The following is a 15,801-nucleotide window of genomic DNA, read 5'->3' on the forward strand; positions in this document are numbered from 1 at the left end:
ACTATGGAGTGCATTTCCTTTGAACTGCATGACTTGGGTGATTGGGATGTTCTGGGTAACTTTCCAGAACCTTCTGACAGTACTCTGCTGGAATTCTGGCCCATTCCTCCTAACAAAACTGGTGGAACCGATTCAGGTTTGTCGGTTGTCTTTCAGAGCTCCCCACAAACTTTTAATGGGATTCAGATCAGGGCTTTGTGATGGCCACTCCAAGACATTGACTTTATCCTAAAGCCACATTTTGCTAGTATGGTTAGGATCGTTGTCCATTTGGAAGACCCATTTGCACTCAAGTTTTAGCTTCCTGGCTGATGTCTTAAAATGTTGCCTTTATATCTCCATTTAATGTCCTTTCTTCATGATGCTATCGATTTTATGAAGCGCTCCAGTTCCTGCAGCAGCTAAACAGCCCCACAACATTATGCAGTCACCTCCATGCTTCACAGTTAGTATGGTTTTTCTCTGGTCTACAAGCTTCCAGCAGAGTACTGTCAGATGCCTGTGGAAGGTTACCCAAAATGTTTGACCCAAGTCATGCAGTTCAAAGGAAATGTGTGTAAACTTTTGACCTAGAAGAAAATATTTTCAGAGAAATTCTCTCTCTCATTATTGTGCAATTTCACAATTTTGGCAATCCTGACCATCCTGAAACAGGAGAAGTTTCATCTGATTTGACCTCTGACATTGACACAAAAATGAAAATGTGTGTTTTTGCACCGTGTATGTAAACATCTGGCTTCAACTGTATGTGTAATTATCATTTCGGTCACTCCATTGCAGATATGGTAAGCATTCCATAAAACCCACAATGTAGTTTTTCCTCAAACTTAACAGAAACAAAGTACCCATGTTATATTTGAAAAACATTACGCCACACCACAAAACAAAAATGTTGCAAACATTAAATATATATACACAAAAGAATTATGATTATCTCATCTAAATTTTTTCACACATTTGTTAACTCAGTGAAACCTGGGCCTGTTAAATATCTTTTAAAACAAAGCTATCATTCAATTGTATGAATGGCAAAGGGTGGATAACAAAGGTTACCGGGTAAATCTACCTTCTGCCATCTAGTGGAAGAGGAGTTAATTGTTCTGCCTGTCACTATACCTGTACTTGGATACTTGTCGCAAGCATAGATACAATAGATGAACAAAGATACATTATTTGGAGTAAAAACATTTCAAATCAATTATGTGAAATTTAATGATTTTCTGTGGACACCTGATAATCCCTCACGGCACATCTAAAATTATTGGGATAATGCGATTTATGTTTTTTTATATTTGAAAGGAGAGAGTACAAGTCATAATAATTTTAAACAAAATCCAAGTCTTGAATCAATAGTTTGTGGTTGCCAAAGAGCCAGAAGAAGATAATTCTTGTCTGCACCTAACTCAGTGGTATTCAAACTGGGGGGCGCACCCCATAAGGGGGCACAGCGATATGACGGGGGGGCAGGGCTACTTCTAACACTCCTCAGTATTAAGTTACACCCGGCAGATGGAACTAATTTGAATACTAAGCACACAAGCCCACACTAGCCCCTAAAATGACAAATGAAATGATGAAAGACGTTAAATATTAGCTTGAAAAAACAAAGTTTTAATTTGTTTATTCTTGGTGGCTTGATAAACTCACCCTGGTTATTTTCAACTGTAAAGGTAACCAATGCAGTGAGAGCAAAACTGTGTGGAAATAAAATAATTTCATTTCCAAAAGGAGGGCGCTGCAAAAAAATTGGAAACCAGTGCCCTAACTTAAACTTGAAGACTCTTAGATGGTCTATTAATTAGTTAACTCTCACCTCATCTGCACTATATGCTTGATTACATTTAAAAAAAAAAAAAAAAAAAAAAAAAAAAAACACCATAAGTTGATTCAGAATTTCAGATACATTACAAGCACTATATTATAATTTCTTTTGATTGACACCATCAGAAAGACACTAATTTAATATGTATTGTGGATGTATGCATGCTAGTATCATACAGTATACAAACACAAACACTCACATACATGTACACATTGGTACCTCTACTTATGAACGTCTCGAGTAACAAAAAATTCACGTTACAAAATGCCTCCTCGGAAAAATATTGTTTCTAGTTATGAAGGAAAATCAGGATACGAATGTTGCAGAGGGTCTGAAAAGTTTGGATTTTTTGTGACTTAACATACTGAATTGTTACTTAAAACTGTATTTTGTATTTCCTTGAGTTGTTTCTGAGTAATATTAAATTGATTTGATTATTTGAAACCGTTGCGTGATATGCAAAAAAAAAAAAAAATCAGGAAGGTGGCGAATACTTTTTCACAGCACAATATAGAGTTTGTGCACCTACCTCATAAAATCACATAATTTTTGTTTACGTCACCATACTGCCAGTCAAACAAAGCATTGTTGCCAGTTAATTCCGTTCAGACGAAACGAAAATATGTCTTATAGCACGACGCCCAAAGTTTTGTCCGATAAAGTTTAACATTTAGAAGGTGATAATAAACAAAGGTACGTGAAAAATGAAAGATATGGATCCATATTTAATGCCGAAGACGATGTGTTCACTGATAAGAAAGTGGACTGTTAAGTCACTTCTGCTTGTCTTGGACAACTGGATCTACACAGTTATCTGGTGAGTAAGTCGTCGAGATTCACACAGAAGAGTTTGAAAGCAAAGCAAAGAAAAGTCTGGATGCATACAAATAGGGTTCGTTGTTGGATCTGTTGTCAATCGAGAATAAATCCCACATAGTGATGGAGCCACTCAGATTTCTTCAATACAAATACCAATATTTAAATAAATGACCCAATCTCGCATTTATTAACTATGATTGGGGAAAAAATAATAAATTAAAAATATATATATATATATTTTTTAAACAAAGTAACCAAAATTAACTACTGTTACACATTATCATCTTTATCAATACACATTTCTAAAATGGAGCGATCACCGAGTAATTAAATTGTGCAAGTGTGCTCAAATGTTGTAGCTGTTATTGGTAGGACATTAATGTGTAATGGAACGGTCTTCCTCAATGACTTGTCGCCTACACTGTTGCATTCAATTGAGTCACGGCCTACCTTGGTGCTCCACAGTTTGACTGTCCAGTCAAAAGAGGATGTCACAAAGAGATGGGAAAAGTCCAGCGGCCCAGCGGCTGTGTGGCAGTGGATGCCTGTGATGGGCCCGTGGTGGCCCTCGAACATTTCGCTGATGCCTGCTTTGCTACAGAGCACACACTCAAAGAGATGAAGATAACATTGAGTGTACCAAGATGCTGGTTGATGAGTTTTTTTGACAAAGAAAAGTTTCTTTGATACGCTCACTGTCACATTTTCCCCCCTTTGTCATAACTTGTATCCTTCTACAGAGCCATCACAAAAAGAACCACTAAGGCCAAGGAACAATACAAATCAGGCTCACGGCATCCTCTGGATGCTGACTGAGCTGAATAAATATGCTCAAGTCTTCTGTGATGTTATGCATCAAGGCAGGGTAAAAATATTTGTACAACGTCTGAAGTATATTGTTGGTCAAATTCCTATTTTTATGACCCACAGATAATTTCAGAGGATCATATGTATTTAAGGCATTCACTTAAATCCAAAATGCCGATAACTCCCCTCCATCATCTATTGCAGAGCAATTATCCAACTGAAGCTCAGATAATTAACACAGAGCCGTAAATACTCAGCGTGAGAGATGCTTATGCATTATTAAACTGCAACGACAGTATCATAGTATTGCAAACGAGGTGGAAAATGACTGGGCAAATTACAAAGGTGTGTGAGCCGAGCAATGATCACCTCTCGGCGGTGTCCCGGCCTACAGCAGGACATTTCAATTATTTGGTCTTGGGATAATACGCATCTCAGCAGGGGCTCAGCCTTAAGCCGCATTTGCACGGACATCATCCGGTATGAGCCGAGCTGTTTAATGGCAGCAGTGTGGATGAGCTTCAGGTTAAAATCCTGCTGGGATGACAGACTGTAAACTCGGTTTTTCAGTGTTTGAAGGGGAAAAACTGATTCACCTCTTCCTTGCATCTGTACCCTGTTAATGCTGAACAAGCTTTATGTGGCCAACTGACAGGCAGAGGAGAAAAACATGACTACTTGGACAGGTGTAAAAACCTAAAACAGCAGGAGATGGACTGTTGGGACTTTTGTGTTGCTCTATGATGTTGTTTTGACTGGTGGGAATGTTCAATTTTTGGACCCTGAGGGTTCTGATTAACGCACCTTCCGTGACGACACGACATGTAGACGGAGCCGTCCTCACTGCCCACCACGAAATTGTTTACGTCTCCCAGTGGGAAAGACATGGAGGTGACGGCTACAGCTTTGGACTGCTTGAAAACCAGCTCCATGCTGTCCTATGGAAGAGACAAGTTTAGATCAACACGCACGCAGCTAAAAATTTGAATTAAAAACAAACAAAAATCATTTATTTATATTGCCATAATTTCAATTTGCCTGACTATGGGGATAAAATGACAGAAGAAGCCAAGATAATTTTCTTCAAAGTTTAAAAAAATAAGCCCCGCTTCCAGGATGAATGAGGAAAAAAAACAAAAACAATAAAACCAGTGCTGGAGGCTGAAAGAAAGAAATTTGGTCAGACTGATTTAAAGGGGATGATTCAGATGGACAGAAAACCTATGCATCTCCCTTGACTTTATGTGTGTAAGCCATCGAATGTCAAACCAGGTTTAATCTGGATGTGATTAAAGCCGGGTACTTGAAAATGAACATGAAAATCCTACTGACCATGTTCAGACAATGACACTTGTCAAATATCATCAGATCATACAGTAGTTTGTTGCACATAAGTCAGCTCTTATTACATTTTGTTTCTTTGGATCAAGAAAAATTTGCATCTGTATTCAATTTTTCCTCCTTTTAACAAGAACATAACTTTTCACTCATTTATATGAGACAAATATGTAGCAGAGTGTTCTTTTGGTGCTTTGTCCTTAACTAACTCACTGTTGTGGATATTTGTATTCAGCAACTGGAATCCGACTGTTTACTGCCGTATACATGTATACATTTGTCAAGTACTGAGTAGTGAAAAGAAAAATAATAGGTAATCAATCTCAGCTTGTCATGTCAATTTTGAGGGAGAGTATTGCAGACACATTGGAAGTCAGAAAAATTTAGAGACGTCACACTCGAACACTATGTATGGTTTAATAAAAGTATATCACAGTAGGTAGTAGAAAGTGTGAACTGTAATCATAAGAAAAGACAACTCAGTTCATGGAAGGAATTACAAACACCATTGATAGAAACCATGCAGTTAGTTGGTTTCACTAAAGTTATGTTTCATTGGCCCATAACTGTAAAATTATTCTTTCGCTGTCTTGATTTTGTTATTTTATTGTTAGAGGTGTCACAAAAGTTTTGCTTGACGTGTTCCTTTACACAAAAAGTAAACTTCACTTTTTTGTCTGTGGGTCTTAAAACATCAATTCAAATGCTCTACAATGCTGACCATATGGGGAACTCTGTTTTAAAAATGGCAGTGAATGAGTTAATGTAAATATTGCACTAAACACCCACACAGGAAAGTCTCACACACATTACAGACGTACTTGCGGCTGAGAGAGCATGTCCAGACTCCAGGAGCACATCTTGCCATCAGTGGAGATGCTGATCAGGTTGTTGGCGTTCTGGGTGCCAACCACGTTGACACAGTAAACCGGGTGCTGCAGCAGAAGCATAATTTAAGACAGAAGCTCGTGACACAAGGTCAAACTTGAAATCTAGTCTTAAAAAGGTACCGTATGTGCGGCAGCAGACAGGGGTGTTCTCTGCACTGGAGTCCTCTTGTTGCTCCTGTTGTCCCACAAAACAATCTGGCCTGAGTATGTGCCCCCGACCACCACATTCGGGTGGAACTTCGCAAAGGCAGCGGACATTACAGCAGACTGTCAAAGAGTAGAGCAAAGGATTACATAGATATTTTAGGTAGCGTCCATGAAACACATGCTGAATTGATGCATTCAGTGCTAACTCGTCACGGCAGGAACAGTTTCAGTGGAGGTAGTACCACGAGTGGTACCCACAGAATGCAAAGCAATCAATGAATTAAACATTCACCCAGTTACTGTTGCTTTACTTTTTTGTGATCTCATATAGTACATTTGTGAAGTATAATTTTGTTGTGCTTAATTTTAAAGTACAGTTGAAGCCACAAATTTACAAACGCTGTGCAAAAAATTCATTTTGTGTCTCACTGTCTGAAGTCAAATCAGACTAAACCTCTCCTGTTTCAGGTCAGTCAGCATCACCAAAATTATTTTATTTTGTTAAATCCCACAATAATGAGAGAGAGAGAGAGAGAGAGAGAGAGAGAGAGAGAGAGAGAATTTCTTAGAGAATTTTCTATTATTTTCATCAAAGTCGAAAGTTGACATGTTTTTTCCTTCGTATGGAGAATTGCATGACTTGGGTCAAACATTTTGGGTAACCTTCCACACGCTTCTGACAGTACTCTGCTGGAATCCTGGTCCAGTCTACCTGATGGGACTGGTGTAACTAAGTCAAGTTAGTCACTTTCTTGATTTCAGTTTTTTTTTTTTGCACATCACACACCGGTTTAAAATAGTCAAACCAATTCTAATAGCACTTAGAGACGACCCAAGGCAATAGAAAATACAGTGATCAAATGGCAATTCCATTTATTAAGGTGCAAACAAAGTCAAACCTTTCTAACCCTTTGTGAACAGGTAATTGTTGAATCACAAATTCACTGTGAAAAACCACAAATTAGGGAAAGGTGAGTTCGATTTCACAAGCTGCACCCAAACCTGATTATCACCATAGTTGTTGAATCAAGAAAACACAAATAGAACGTCAGTGAACGTGAAGTAGGCTACAAGATCAAGGACCATTGCATCATGCCACGATCCAAATAAATTCAAGAAGAAAAAGTAATTGAAATCCATCAGTCTAGAAAAGGTTACAAAGCCATTTCCAAGGTTTGGTCTCCCACAAACCACTGTCTGAGCCATTATACACAAGTGGAAAAAACTGGGAACAGTGGCAAACCTTCCCAGAGTGGACAACCAACTGAAATTACTCCAAGAGTGCGATAACAACTCATCAAGCCCATCACAAAAGAACCTCGAACAATATCGATGGACCTGCAGATCTGGCTAAGGTCAGTGTTCATGACGTTACCATAAGAAAGACACTGACCAAAAAAAATCGCACCATAGTAGAGTTCCCAGGTGAAAAGCCCTGCTGTCAGCAAAGAATACAAAGGCTCGTCTTACGTTTGCTTAAAAAAACATCTCCATGATCCTCAAGACTTTTGGAGAAACATTCTCTGGACTGATGAGTCAAAAACTATTCTTATTGTGAAAAGTACTGAAAAAAATTGTCTACAATATAATGTTGAAAAACTCAAGGGGTTCTTAAAACTTTCTGTAACCATTCTGTGTGCGAGTGTGTATGTGTAAACTATTCTTGTGAAAAGTATTGATTCAAAAGTAATGGATGTGTAACATTTTGTATTGGAATGCCTATTTACGTGAAAGGAACAAAAAAAATCTCTTGAAATAACATCTCACTGTTGACTGAGATTTTCACTACAACTAGAATAATACAAACATGGTTAAATTAATACCTATCAATGCCCATCAAAACAGAGCTTTGTATTCTTTGCAAAGGCAGAATATTTGGTGGAGCTCTTGTATTGAACTCATTAGAATGTCCCTAATGAAGTGTATAGTGAGTCTAATTCAGCTACTGAATTAGCACCTATTTGGATCACTGATTAACAATGAAATGAAAACCAGAGAAAAAAATTGTTCCTCGACTACTCTATGAATGATCTTAATTGTGTTGTGGCCAGAAGCATACATGCGTGGATGTCATCTAAGGCTTTGTGGCGAGAAGCTGGTCAAATTTTTGCCTGTCCTCTTCGCATGATAGAGTATTGTTTGAATGAGGCAATAAAGGAGTACTATTAATTGATTGGCTGCAAGAAAATGTATCAACAAAAAATTGTAGCAGTCACTGGTAGTAACATTAAGCTGCTGTGATGCCTCAGAAATATTTTTTGCCAAGGACCATCCTAAGGGATTGGGAGTTCATATGTGAACTTGGATGCCATACATACTATGGAAAGTCACCAAAGCTGAATTAGCACGCGATCATATTTTTACTATATTATTATTAGATATATTTTATTATATTATCATATTTTTGAGTAGTCGTACCTTGAGACACAAGTACAATGTGTTCCGTAACCATGCCTTGAAAAAAAAAGAAGAAAAAAATAAATCTTTCAATGCTGAGATAAATCCCCCCCCAGGCCTCACCCCCCCAAAAAGCTCACTGTTGTGTGGGAAGTAGAGGACAAAAGTAAAAAACTATATTGGAGCCTCAAAAGGAGATTCCTACATACTTAAACGAGTGCAAACCTGAAGTCGTATCAATAAGGACTTTTCTAGTCATGTGTTAAGGGAACCTCCTTTAAAATTTGTATTCACACTTCTGTTAAGTTGCATTCAGCTGAGCCTGCGACCACATCCGCTATACATCCAACCAACATGTGGTTCTGCTCAGCCAGTCTTACAGGAGTAGCCTCAAGGCAAGCTGCATAATAAGGATGGAGAGCATTGGGAAGACCACTACAAGTTCTCTCCTGCATGCTGCTCTCGGAACATTGCGGTCCTTGTTTGAATAAATTTGACAAATCACTACTGCTTCAAGCACACTTAAGCTTTGCTGGAATTCTTAGATTCCATTTGAGGCCTGCCCCACAGGCCCTTTTCCGGTACCATGGGAGCACCTGTGTGAGGACCGATGTGGTGGAGGTGGAGCAAGCATACGGGACTCAAACTGTGGATTAACAGAAGGTGGAGGGGGGAGGGTGGTCGTCATGACTACACGCTTGTCGTGGAGGAAGTCACACATATGGATGAGGGGGAGGGAGACAAATATAGTGCTTTCAGTACCTGACAGTGAAAGACATATTCTGGTGTGGTCTTCTTGTACTTCATGTTCCACACCAAGGCCACGCCATCTGGCTCGTGAGGAGCGTCCATGTTGTTGTTGTAGGAAGCAACCAGAAGTTCAGGATACTAAAGAAAGAATGAAAACAGTGGTTGGAAGAATGGAGGGTTGGTAGGTTGAAGGCGAGGGAGCACGCAGGCTTGGCCCTATGTGGATGCACGCCCTGAGTCGTGCTGTTGAATCCCTTTAAAGAGAATCCATTCCCTCAAGATTTATGGCTGCTTTAATTCACTTCATGCTTTCAGAAGCCCTGGTTGGGTACTTATTTTCAGAACTTGAAACCATAACTAACCCTTTTCAATGCCTAACTCGGACCCCAAGAAGCTTTCAAAACAGAAGCATTTACTTTCAGGGGACAAGCAGTACAAATTAAAAGATGACCTTGCCTAAACAAACCATTAATCTTTTGTTGTTTTGGATGGGTAATATGTAAAGTACAGTTTGGATGCATAATTACAAATCAGAAGGGTATGGATTTCAGACTGGGCACGTAAATACTGTGAACAAATAAAAAGAACTCTAAAAATAACTCTAGATGCCAAAGGAAACAAATTAGGGTCTCTGACTTGGTGATAATTTCAGTGGGACATTCTCAATCCTGAGGGACTTGTGGCTCAAAATAAACACTGTCGAACTCAAGCTATGTAATTGTAAAGCATAAAGTCTTGGAAAAGTTAAAGTTGTTTGAACACAGCTAATTAGCTGTAGCTTTGTGGACAATTAACTACATCTGCTTGAACTAAGTTACATGGATATATATTTTCAAACAACACTTAATCACTTAAGAGTTGGGATACATTTCTTAGTCCCCTCTGAGTCTTAATTCTCAATCTTGACAAATCAAGCCTCATTATGTCCCAGTGCACAAGGTCAAATTTGTGAATTTCTGCTTTGATAAGTTTAGTGAGAAAGAACGTAACACCATTAGGATGAACTAGAACACAGAATGACTTGATTGATTATCAGACCACCTCGTCCATCAATCTCTGTTAGAGATGCAACAGGAATACAAATTCTCTATTTTCTCATATTCCAGGTCCCTGTAGGTATATTGGCCACATGCGCTCTTCTTCCAACCTTTTGCCTGTAGTGAAAATTAGTTCAACTGTATAAATAATGATGAAAAAAAGACCTGTGGTGACCAATCCAGGCAAGTGACAACACGGTGCTTGGACCAGCGTTCATCCGTAAAATGTCTGTTCAGTGAAAGTTTTGCCCCGCCCTGGATTTCGCTGTGAAAGAAAGAAGACTGCATAGCATTAAATCCTACTTTAAACAGACGAAAAAAAATGTACAAACTCTTGAGATGATCACCCTTCCTTCTCCTCCAGGTCACGGCCACTGTAGTCAAAAAAGAGGTCCACGTGCTCCGACAAAGCCCGCTCGATGATGCGAGTACTGTGGTCGAAAAAATTCACAAACTCCTCCGAGTGCAAAATCTGAAGTTTCTCTTCCTCGGTCAGCTCGTGGAGGCTCACTGCGCACGAGAGGAATTCAGTGAAAAATGCCACGCACAGTCACAGGCAACACATAATTAAACACTCGCATGAGACACAACAGACATCAAACCTTTAGCTCGTAGGAAAGTAAATAGACAACCGCAAAGTATTTCACAGGGCGTAATTTGGATTTTCTCTTGCCTTTTAATACAAGCAGATGAATGCACTTCAATGCATGTGTGTGTTAGATACCATTTATACGTGCCCTGCTTGAATCGCATAGAGATACTAAATCAACAATGTGTTTATTGGAGGCTTAAGTCCGCAGCAGGGTAGAACTTTTCCGAATTGTACTGATGCAACATGAAATACAAGGATGATACATCTGACAAATCTGTCAAAGTCAACAAAACCTGTGCTTTCTTTTTTGAGGCTAAATTAATGGTGAGCTCATTAAACTGATTGATGTGCCAATCAACTGTGCATCATCAATAGTAGTGTTACCTTCTTCTTCCTCTTTGAGGTCCGGCTTCTCAGTCAGAGTCTCGACTACAGGTTGTGGTGGAGCAGCTTCTCCTTCATCTTCTTCTTCTTCCTCATCTGATTATTAGAAGGTTAATGTTAAACAGGGTGATTTATAAAGCAGTATAATCGTATTTCTATTATAAATGTTGCATTTTATATAATCAATGTAGGAAAGATTATACACAAAACACTGCCGCCTTGTAAGAATGAAGTCTGACAGATTTTCACCTCCTCAACATCCCGTATTCTCTTCTTTCAATAAAAGCTTTCCCCAGTGATTATGGCTGCAGCAAAAGACTTTTGTATCTCTGCCGTGGATTTGTTAGGTTTTTCAAGCATGATGTCCCCTTTCAAAGAGATGCTGCGTCTCAAAAGCAAGGAGGTTGTTATTTCTGTTAAACGGACACAGCACAGCGGGTGTCTTGTTGTCACAGGCAGCGCGGTTTTTCCCAGCTGTTAATGAGAATCCATCCATTCAAAGGAGAGCCTAGTTGTCAGTGTAGCTGTTTGCTCTGTGTCCCAGAAGCTAGTTGGCCTTTTCTAAAGGCGACGAGGCAACAGGGCAGAGGGGATCGAGCAGGTGCCCGGGTTCATCCCATTGGCCTAGCCAGATGACGGCATAGTGCAAGGGCAGGTGGTGATGCTGCGATTGTCTCGTGCTCTTCAGAGGTGGCATGGGGATGGGCACAGAGGTTTTCCACCCCGCTGCTCCAAGACAAGCATTCCCCCACCCCTGAAGGGCAAGTTTGTGTAATTACCATCCTAGCAGGAGGTCCTGAAACTTCTATTCAAGCTTAGATAATGTACAACAAACTATAGGCCAGACCAGCTGGCAAACTGCTCATTGGTTGTACCTCAAAGCGAGTTTTTTTTTTTTCCAAATCATGTCTCTTAGACGGCATATAGCCCATGGTTTGAATGTAAATAAATAAATAAATATTGATAAAATAATAGCGGCAGAGGGATTGGGGGACATGGGTGGGGTTCATACAAGCATTTATCTTGGTCTCATAGCTAATTTAAAATGACAGCGTGGCATGGCAGAATTTCCTTCCCACTGAGATAATCTAAATGATAATGTCATCTGTCACTTTGTCCATGAAGTGATTTACCCCCTTTTCCGATGGAAGAAGAAAGAGCATTAGGGAAGAACATTATTGGGTGCACTGATGAGTTTACTGGTTTGAAGACGCGTGCCATTTCAATGTACGTCCGTATGCTTTCCAACTAACAAGAGAAGGTTAAAATCTCTTCTTTCAAGGGCCTCAATCAAGCTTAAAGGAAAACAGTAATCACTGTCTTTTAGCTGGACCTGGCAGCACTCGTCAGCCCTTTCCCTGGTGAGGCAGCCGAAGCAATCAACCTGCCAGGCATTAGGAGCGGATAGACAATCTGAAAATAAAGGGTATAATGCACCTGCCAGCCAAAATGGCCATTTGGAGAAAAGCTAGTGATCCTGGTGACCCCGCTGGGGATGTGTAGGGGGGCATGTAGCGGCGAGCAAACGTGGGTGCCAAAGGAAAGCAGGAGGAGGCCGGGGGGTTGGGGGGGGGGACAACGGGGTTACATTTAACTGAATTCACCCGGATCATGGATGTCCTATATACCAACACCTCCTCTGAAACAAGGCCTTATTATGGCTTTTGCACTGAAAAGCGCCGGGCTTTGAGGGAGGTTGTAAGGTAATGACCGGTCCTACCCCTTGTACAACATATTAAGGCAAACACAATCGTTGATGTACAAGAATACAACTAAATGACCTTTGCTCTGAGCTGCAGATGGGGAGTCCAGATAGCACAATAAGTCTGAAAGCAGTACATGCGAACCACTTTGCAATGACCACAGGCTTTTACTTTGCAAACTACTTTGCCAGCCAGGCTAATCACTGAAGCACACAGTGGGAAAGATCATTTCTTGTTTCCACAAATAAGAAGCTCTGAAAACCACTTTGTTACATTTAATAAAATGGTGATTGTGAATGGTGAACGCATCCAATTATGATTTAATGGACCTTGCTTTGTACATTTGGACCATAATGCGGGAATAGAAGAAGATCTTCCCCCAACTTTCCCTCAAAATTGGAAGGACAAATTAAATTCAAGGCCAAGTACCAGAGTGATTGATTGATTAAACAGTATGTCCTGGAAATTTGGATTGTACTTTAGAGCTCTAAATAAAAGGAGGTTGACATGGAGCATGTTAATTAATGAAAAAGTGGTGCTGTGCAGCCACGCAGAAAGTAAAGGTGCACCAATGATAGGTAAATCATAACCGTATTGCAAAGGAAGTGCCTACCCACGTCTCTTCATACAATAGGTATTTAATCATTAAGTGCATAAAAGCCAACTAAACTCTAAAGTGGCACTTCAGATGAGAAGGCCACTAAGGGCTTTTGTGATTCGAAGTTGTGATCTTACTCTGAATCGACAGTGATTAAAACAATCCCATGCCATTAAATGCTGGATTGGCTAAACTGCTGTACATACTTGTAAAGCATGAGAAGCTTTTTGTAGCACTGCACCAGACCAACCACTGTACACCACCATGCCATTACCACCTCACACACCAGCAATACATCTAAGTCAGTAATTACACCCTCTTGTTGAAGAGTGCATCCTGATTGTGTGTATTGTAACCATCTAGTGCTCTTTGTAAATGCAATAGACAAATTTACCAAGCTCCAGGTAGTAATTGGCAAATTAATTGAAAATCTGCCAAGAGATGAAACAGCCTTTAAAACTGAATTGGGATTTTTCTATCTTACTGAATATGCAAATAAAATAGAAAAAGTCCCTGTAAAATGAATATAAATGTTCTCTAAATTTGACATAGCACAGAGATGAGTAACACATGTGCCAAATATGATTTTGTATTAAAAAAAACCTCAAGTATAAAAATTACTTCTAAACTAGAAAAAAGGCAATATTCTCCACTCTCTCACAATGTGGGCGTGTCTGCTGAATGGTCAGAAACTATACCCTAATCAACTGTCAATTAAAGAACCACACCCACTCACCTGTCAAACACTGAACCTGTACTGTAACCCAGAAAAATGAATGCTATTTCATCGAGCACCTTTCTTGTGCATCCATATTTGTAAAATGTTTAAACTCTGACAATATAACTGATTAAAGCATTTGGTAGTTGAACTAGATCCGCGGGGGTTTTCCACACCGCCGTGAAGACCCTGTCCACTCAATTGCTATGACGTTGAATCTCCCACCACCTCCCTCACTTTTTCACCGTTCTCTCCATGATACATAGACACTTACATCTGAGGGATTGCAAAGAAGCCATGACAGTGGACTATCTACCCAAAGAAAAAAAGGGTTTTCAGGGAGTAGGCATAGCAATCTACCTAATTCCATATCCCCACTGTGCCAGATAACCACTGATGGATACAAACAAACTCAAGTTTTTATACAGAGGGGTAGGGGCAACTCCAGTGTGTCACAAGACACTGTTTTAGCCACAGCCCAAAAAAAATTAAAAGAAAAAAAAAAGAAATGGTGAAAATTTGTTCGATAGTATATTACCACCTCTTGTCTGGTAGTTAGTTTTTGTACGTTTACAGCAATTTTTTGCAAATATGTATAATATATGTAGAAACAAATCTCTGAATTTATAGTGTCTGTAAGTCATTTCAAATGAGGCAGCTTTGTCTAGGGATTTTCTGTCTAGTGCCACTACTAATACTAAATGCCCTCTCCTTGACAGGTGCTAGGTGATGTTTCAACCCTAAATTTGTTACTCCTTTCTCAGAGGAGACTTGTACTAAAGACAGTGTGAATTCTCATGTGGAGGGGGGCTTCCTCTATAATGCCGCCGCCCGCTGACCTTGAGAGTGTCGCCCTGTCACGTTACCTCCATTTGACAACATGATAAATCGCTCAATCAGAAAACAGGCCTGACGCTACACTGAACATCGAAATGCACAGAGGGGAGCGAGTGAGTGGCGAGGTGGCTGCTGGCCGAAGAAGTTTGGCGTGAAAATGCACAGTCTCACCAAATGTGTTTTGTTATGTGCGCCGAAGGGAGAAGACAGGGAAGCAAGGGAGTTGATGAAATGATTATACAGTGGTGGCGAGGCAAAGCCGTTGCGTGCTGAACAGCTGGCAGAGCACATTGTTGTTTAACAGGGTTTTACTATGCTCATAGAGTCCAGAGTGAACTGTAATGTGTCTTTCAATAGTTCTGCTGGGGGAAAAAAAAATAACTAAACGATACAATTTTATCTTTTTCTCTCTCACTGGGCCACCTCAAATTTCTGCACTTGACATCTCAGCCACAGAAGATGTGTAAACTGTTTAAAATCCTAAGCAGGCTTTCACGAATGCTGAAAATGATGTGTTCAGTGATGCAAGTGAATCAAACAGACAGCAAAAATGACAGACTTGCAATAGATGGTGAATTTCTAAGACCTGTGGATAGGTCGGACATCTCTTGGAGAGGACGAGTTGGGAAAAACAGAACTATCAAAAATTCAGTTTAGCATGTTCTACCCTGTCATTATAAAAAAAAAAAAAGTCAACTGCACACAGAGAGAATTGCCAAATATTCTTATTTGCAAAAAAAAGGCACAGCATGGAAAGAAAATATCGCTGTGCTTCTGAGACATTTAACTGGTTGTATGGTCATTGCTTTTTATCTTCCTTATCAATCTTATATCTCCTTCCTGTCATGGTTTTCTCATCCTGCTTATTAATTAAACCAGTTGGAAGGAGAACTGCATATAAGCCTGAGGGGTGTGGGGTTTGTCTGAATTTAATCTTTAAACTGAAGTCAAGCGTTTCCTGG

The 15,801-nt window shown here is 39.9% G+C and overlaps 1 protein-coding gene across 4 annotated transcripts in view; it reads right to left on the reverse strand.

Moving 5' to 3' along the window:
• Positions 1 to 15,801, reverse strand: part of LOC133511939 (dynein, cytoplasmic 1, intermediate chain 2a-like) — a 28,265-nt gene that overhangs the window by 3,339 nt on the left and 9,125 nt on the right. For all 4 annotated transcript variants that reach the window (XM_061841057.1, XM_061841055.1, XM_061841058.1 and 1 more), the window contains 8 exons: positions 10,984 to 11,079; positions 10,355 to 10,517; positions 10,173 to 10,272; positions 8,983 to 9,108; positions 5,797 to 5,943; positions 5,608 to 5,721; positions 4,253 to 4,386; positions 3,092 to 3,236 (listed from right to left, as the gene is read on the reverse strand). In XM_061841057.1, coding sequence (XP_061697041.1) covers positions 3,092 to 3,236; positions 4,253 to 4,386; positions 5,608 to 5,721; positions 5,797 to 5,943; positions 8,983 to 9,108; positions 10,173 to 10,272; positions 10,355 to 10,517; positions 10,984 to 11,079 — 1,025 coding nt within the window. The remainder of the gene's footprint in view (positions 1 to 3,091; positions 3,237 to 4,252; positions 4,387 to 5,607; positions 5,722 to 5,796; positions 5,944 to 8,982; positions 9,109 to 10,172; positions 10,273 to 10,354; positions 10,518 to 10,983; positions 11,080 to 15,801) is intronic.

The sequence above is a fragment of the Syngnathoides biaculeatus genome, chromosome 14 (assembly GCF_019802595.1).
Source record: "Syngnathoides biaculeatus isolate LvHL_M chromosome 14, ASM1980259v1, whole genome shotgun sequence".
NCBI classification, from domain to species: Eukaryota; Metazoa; Chordata; class Actinopteri; order Syngnathiformes; family Syngnathidae; genus Syngnathoides; species Syngnathoides biaculeatus.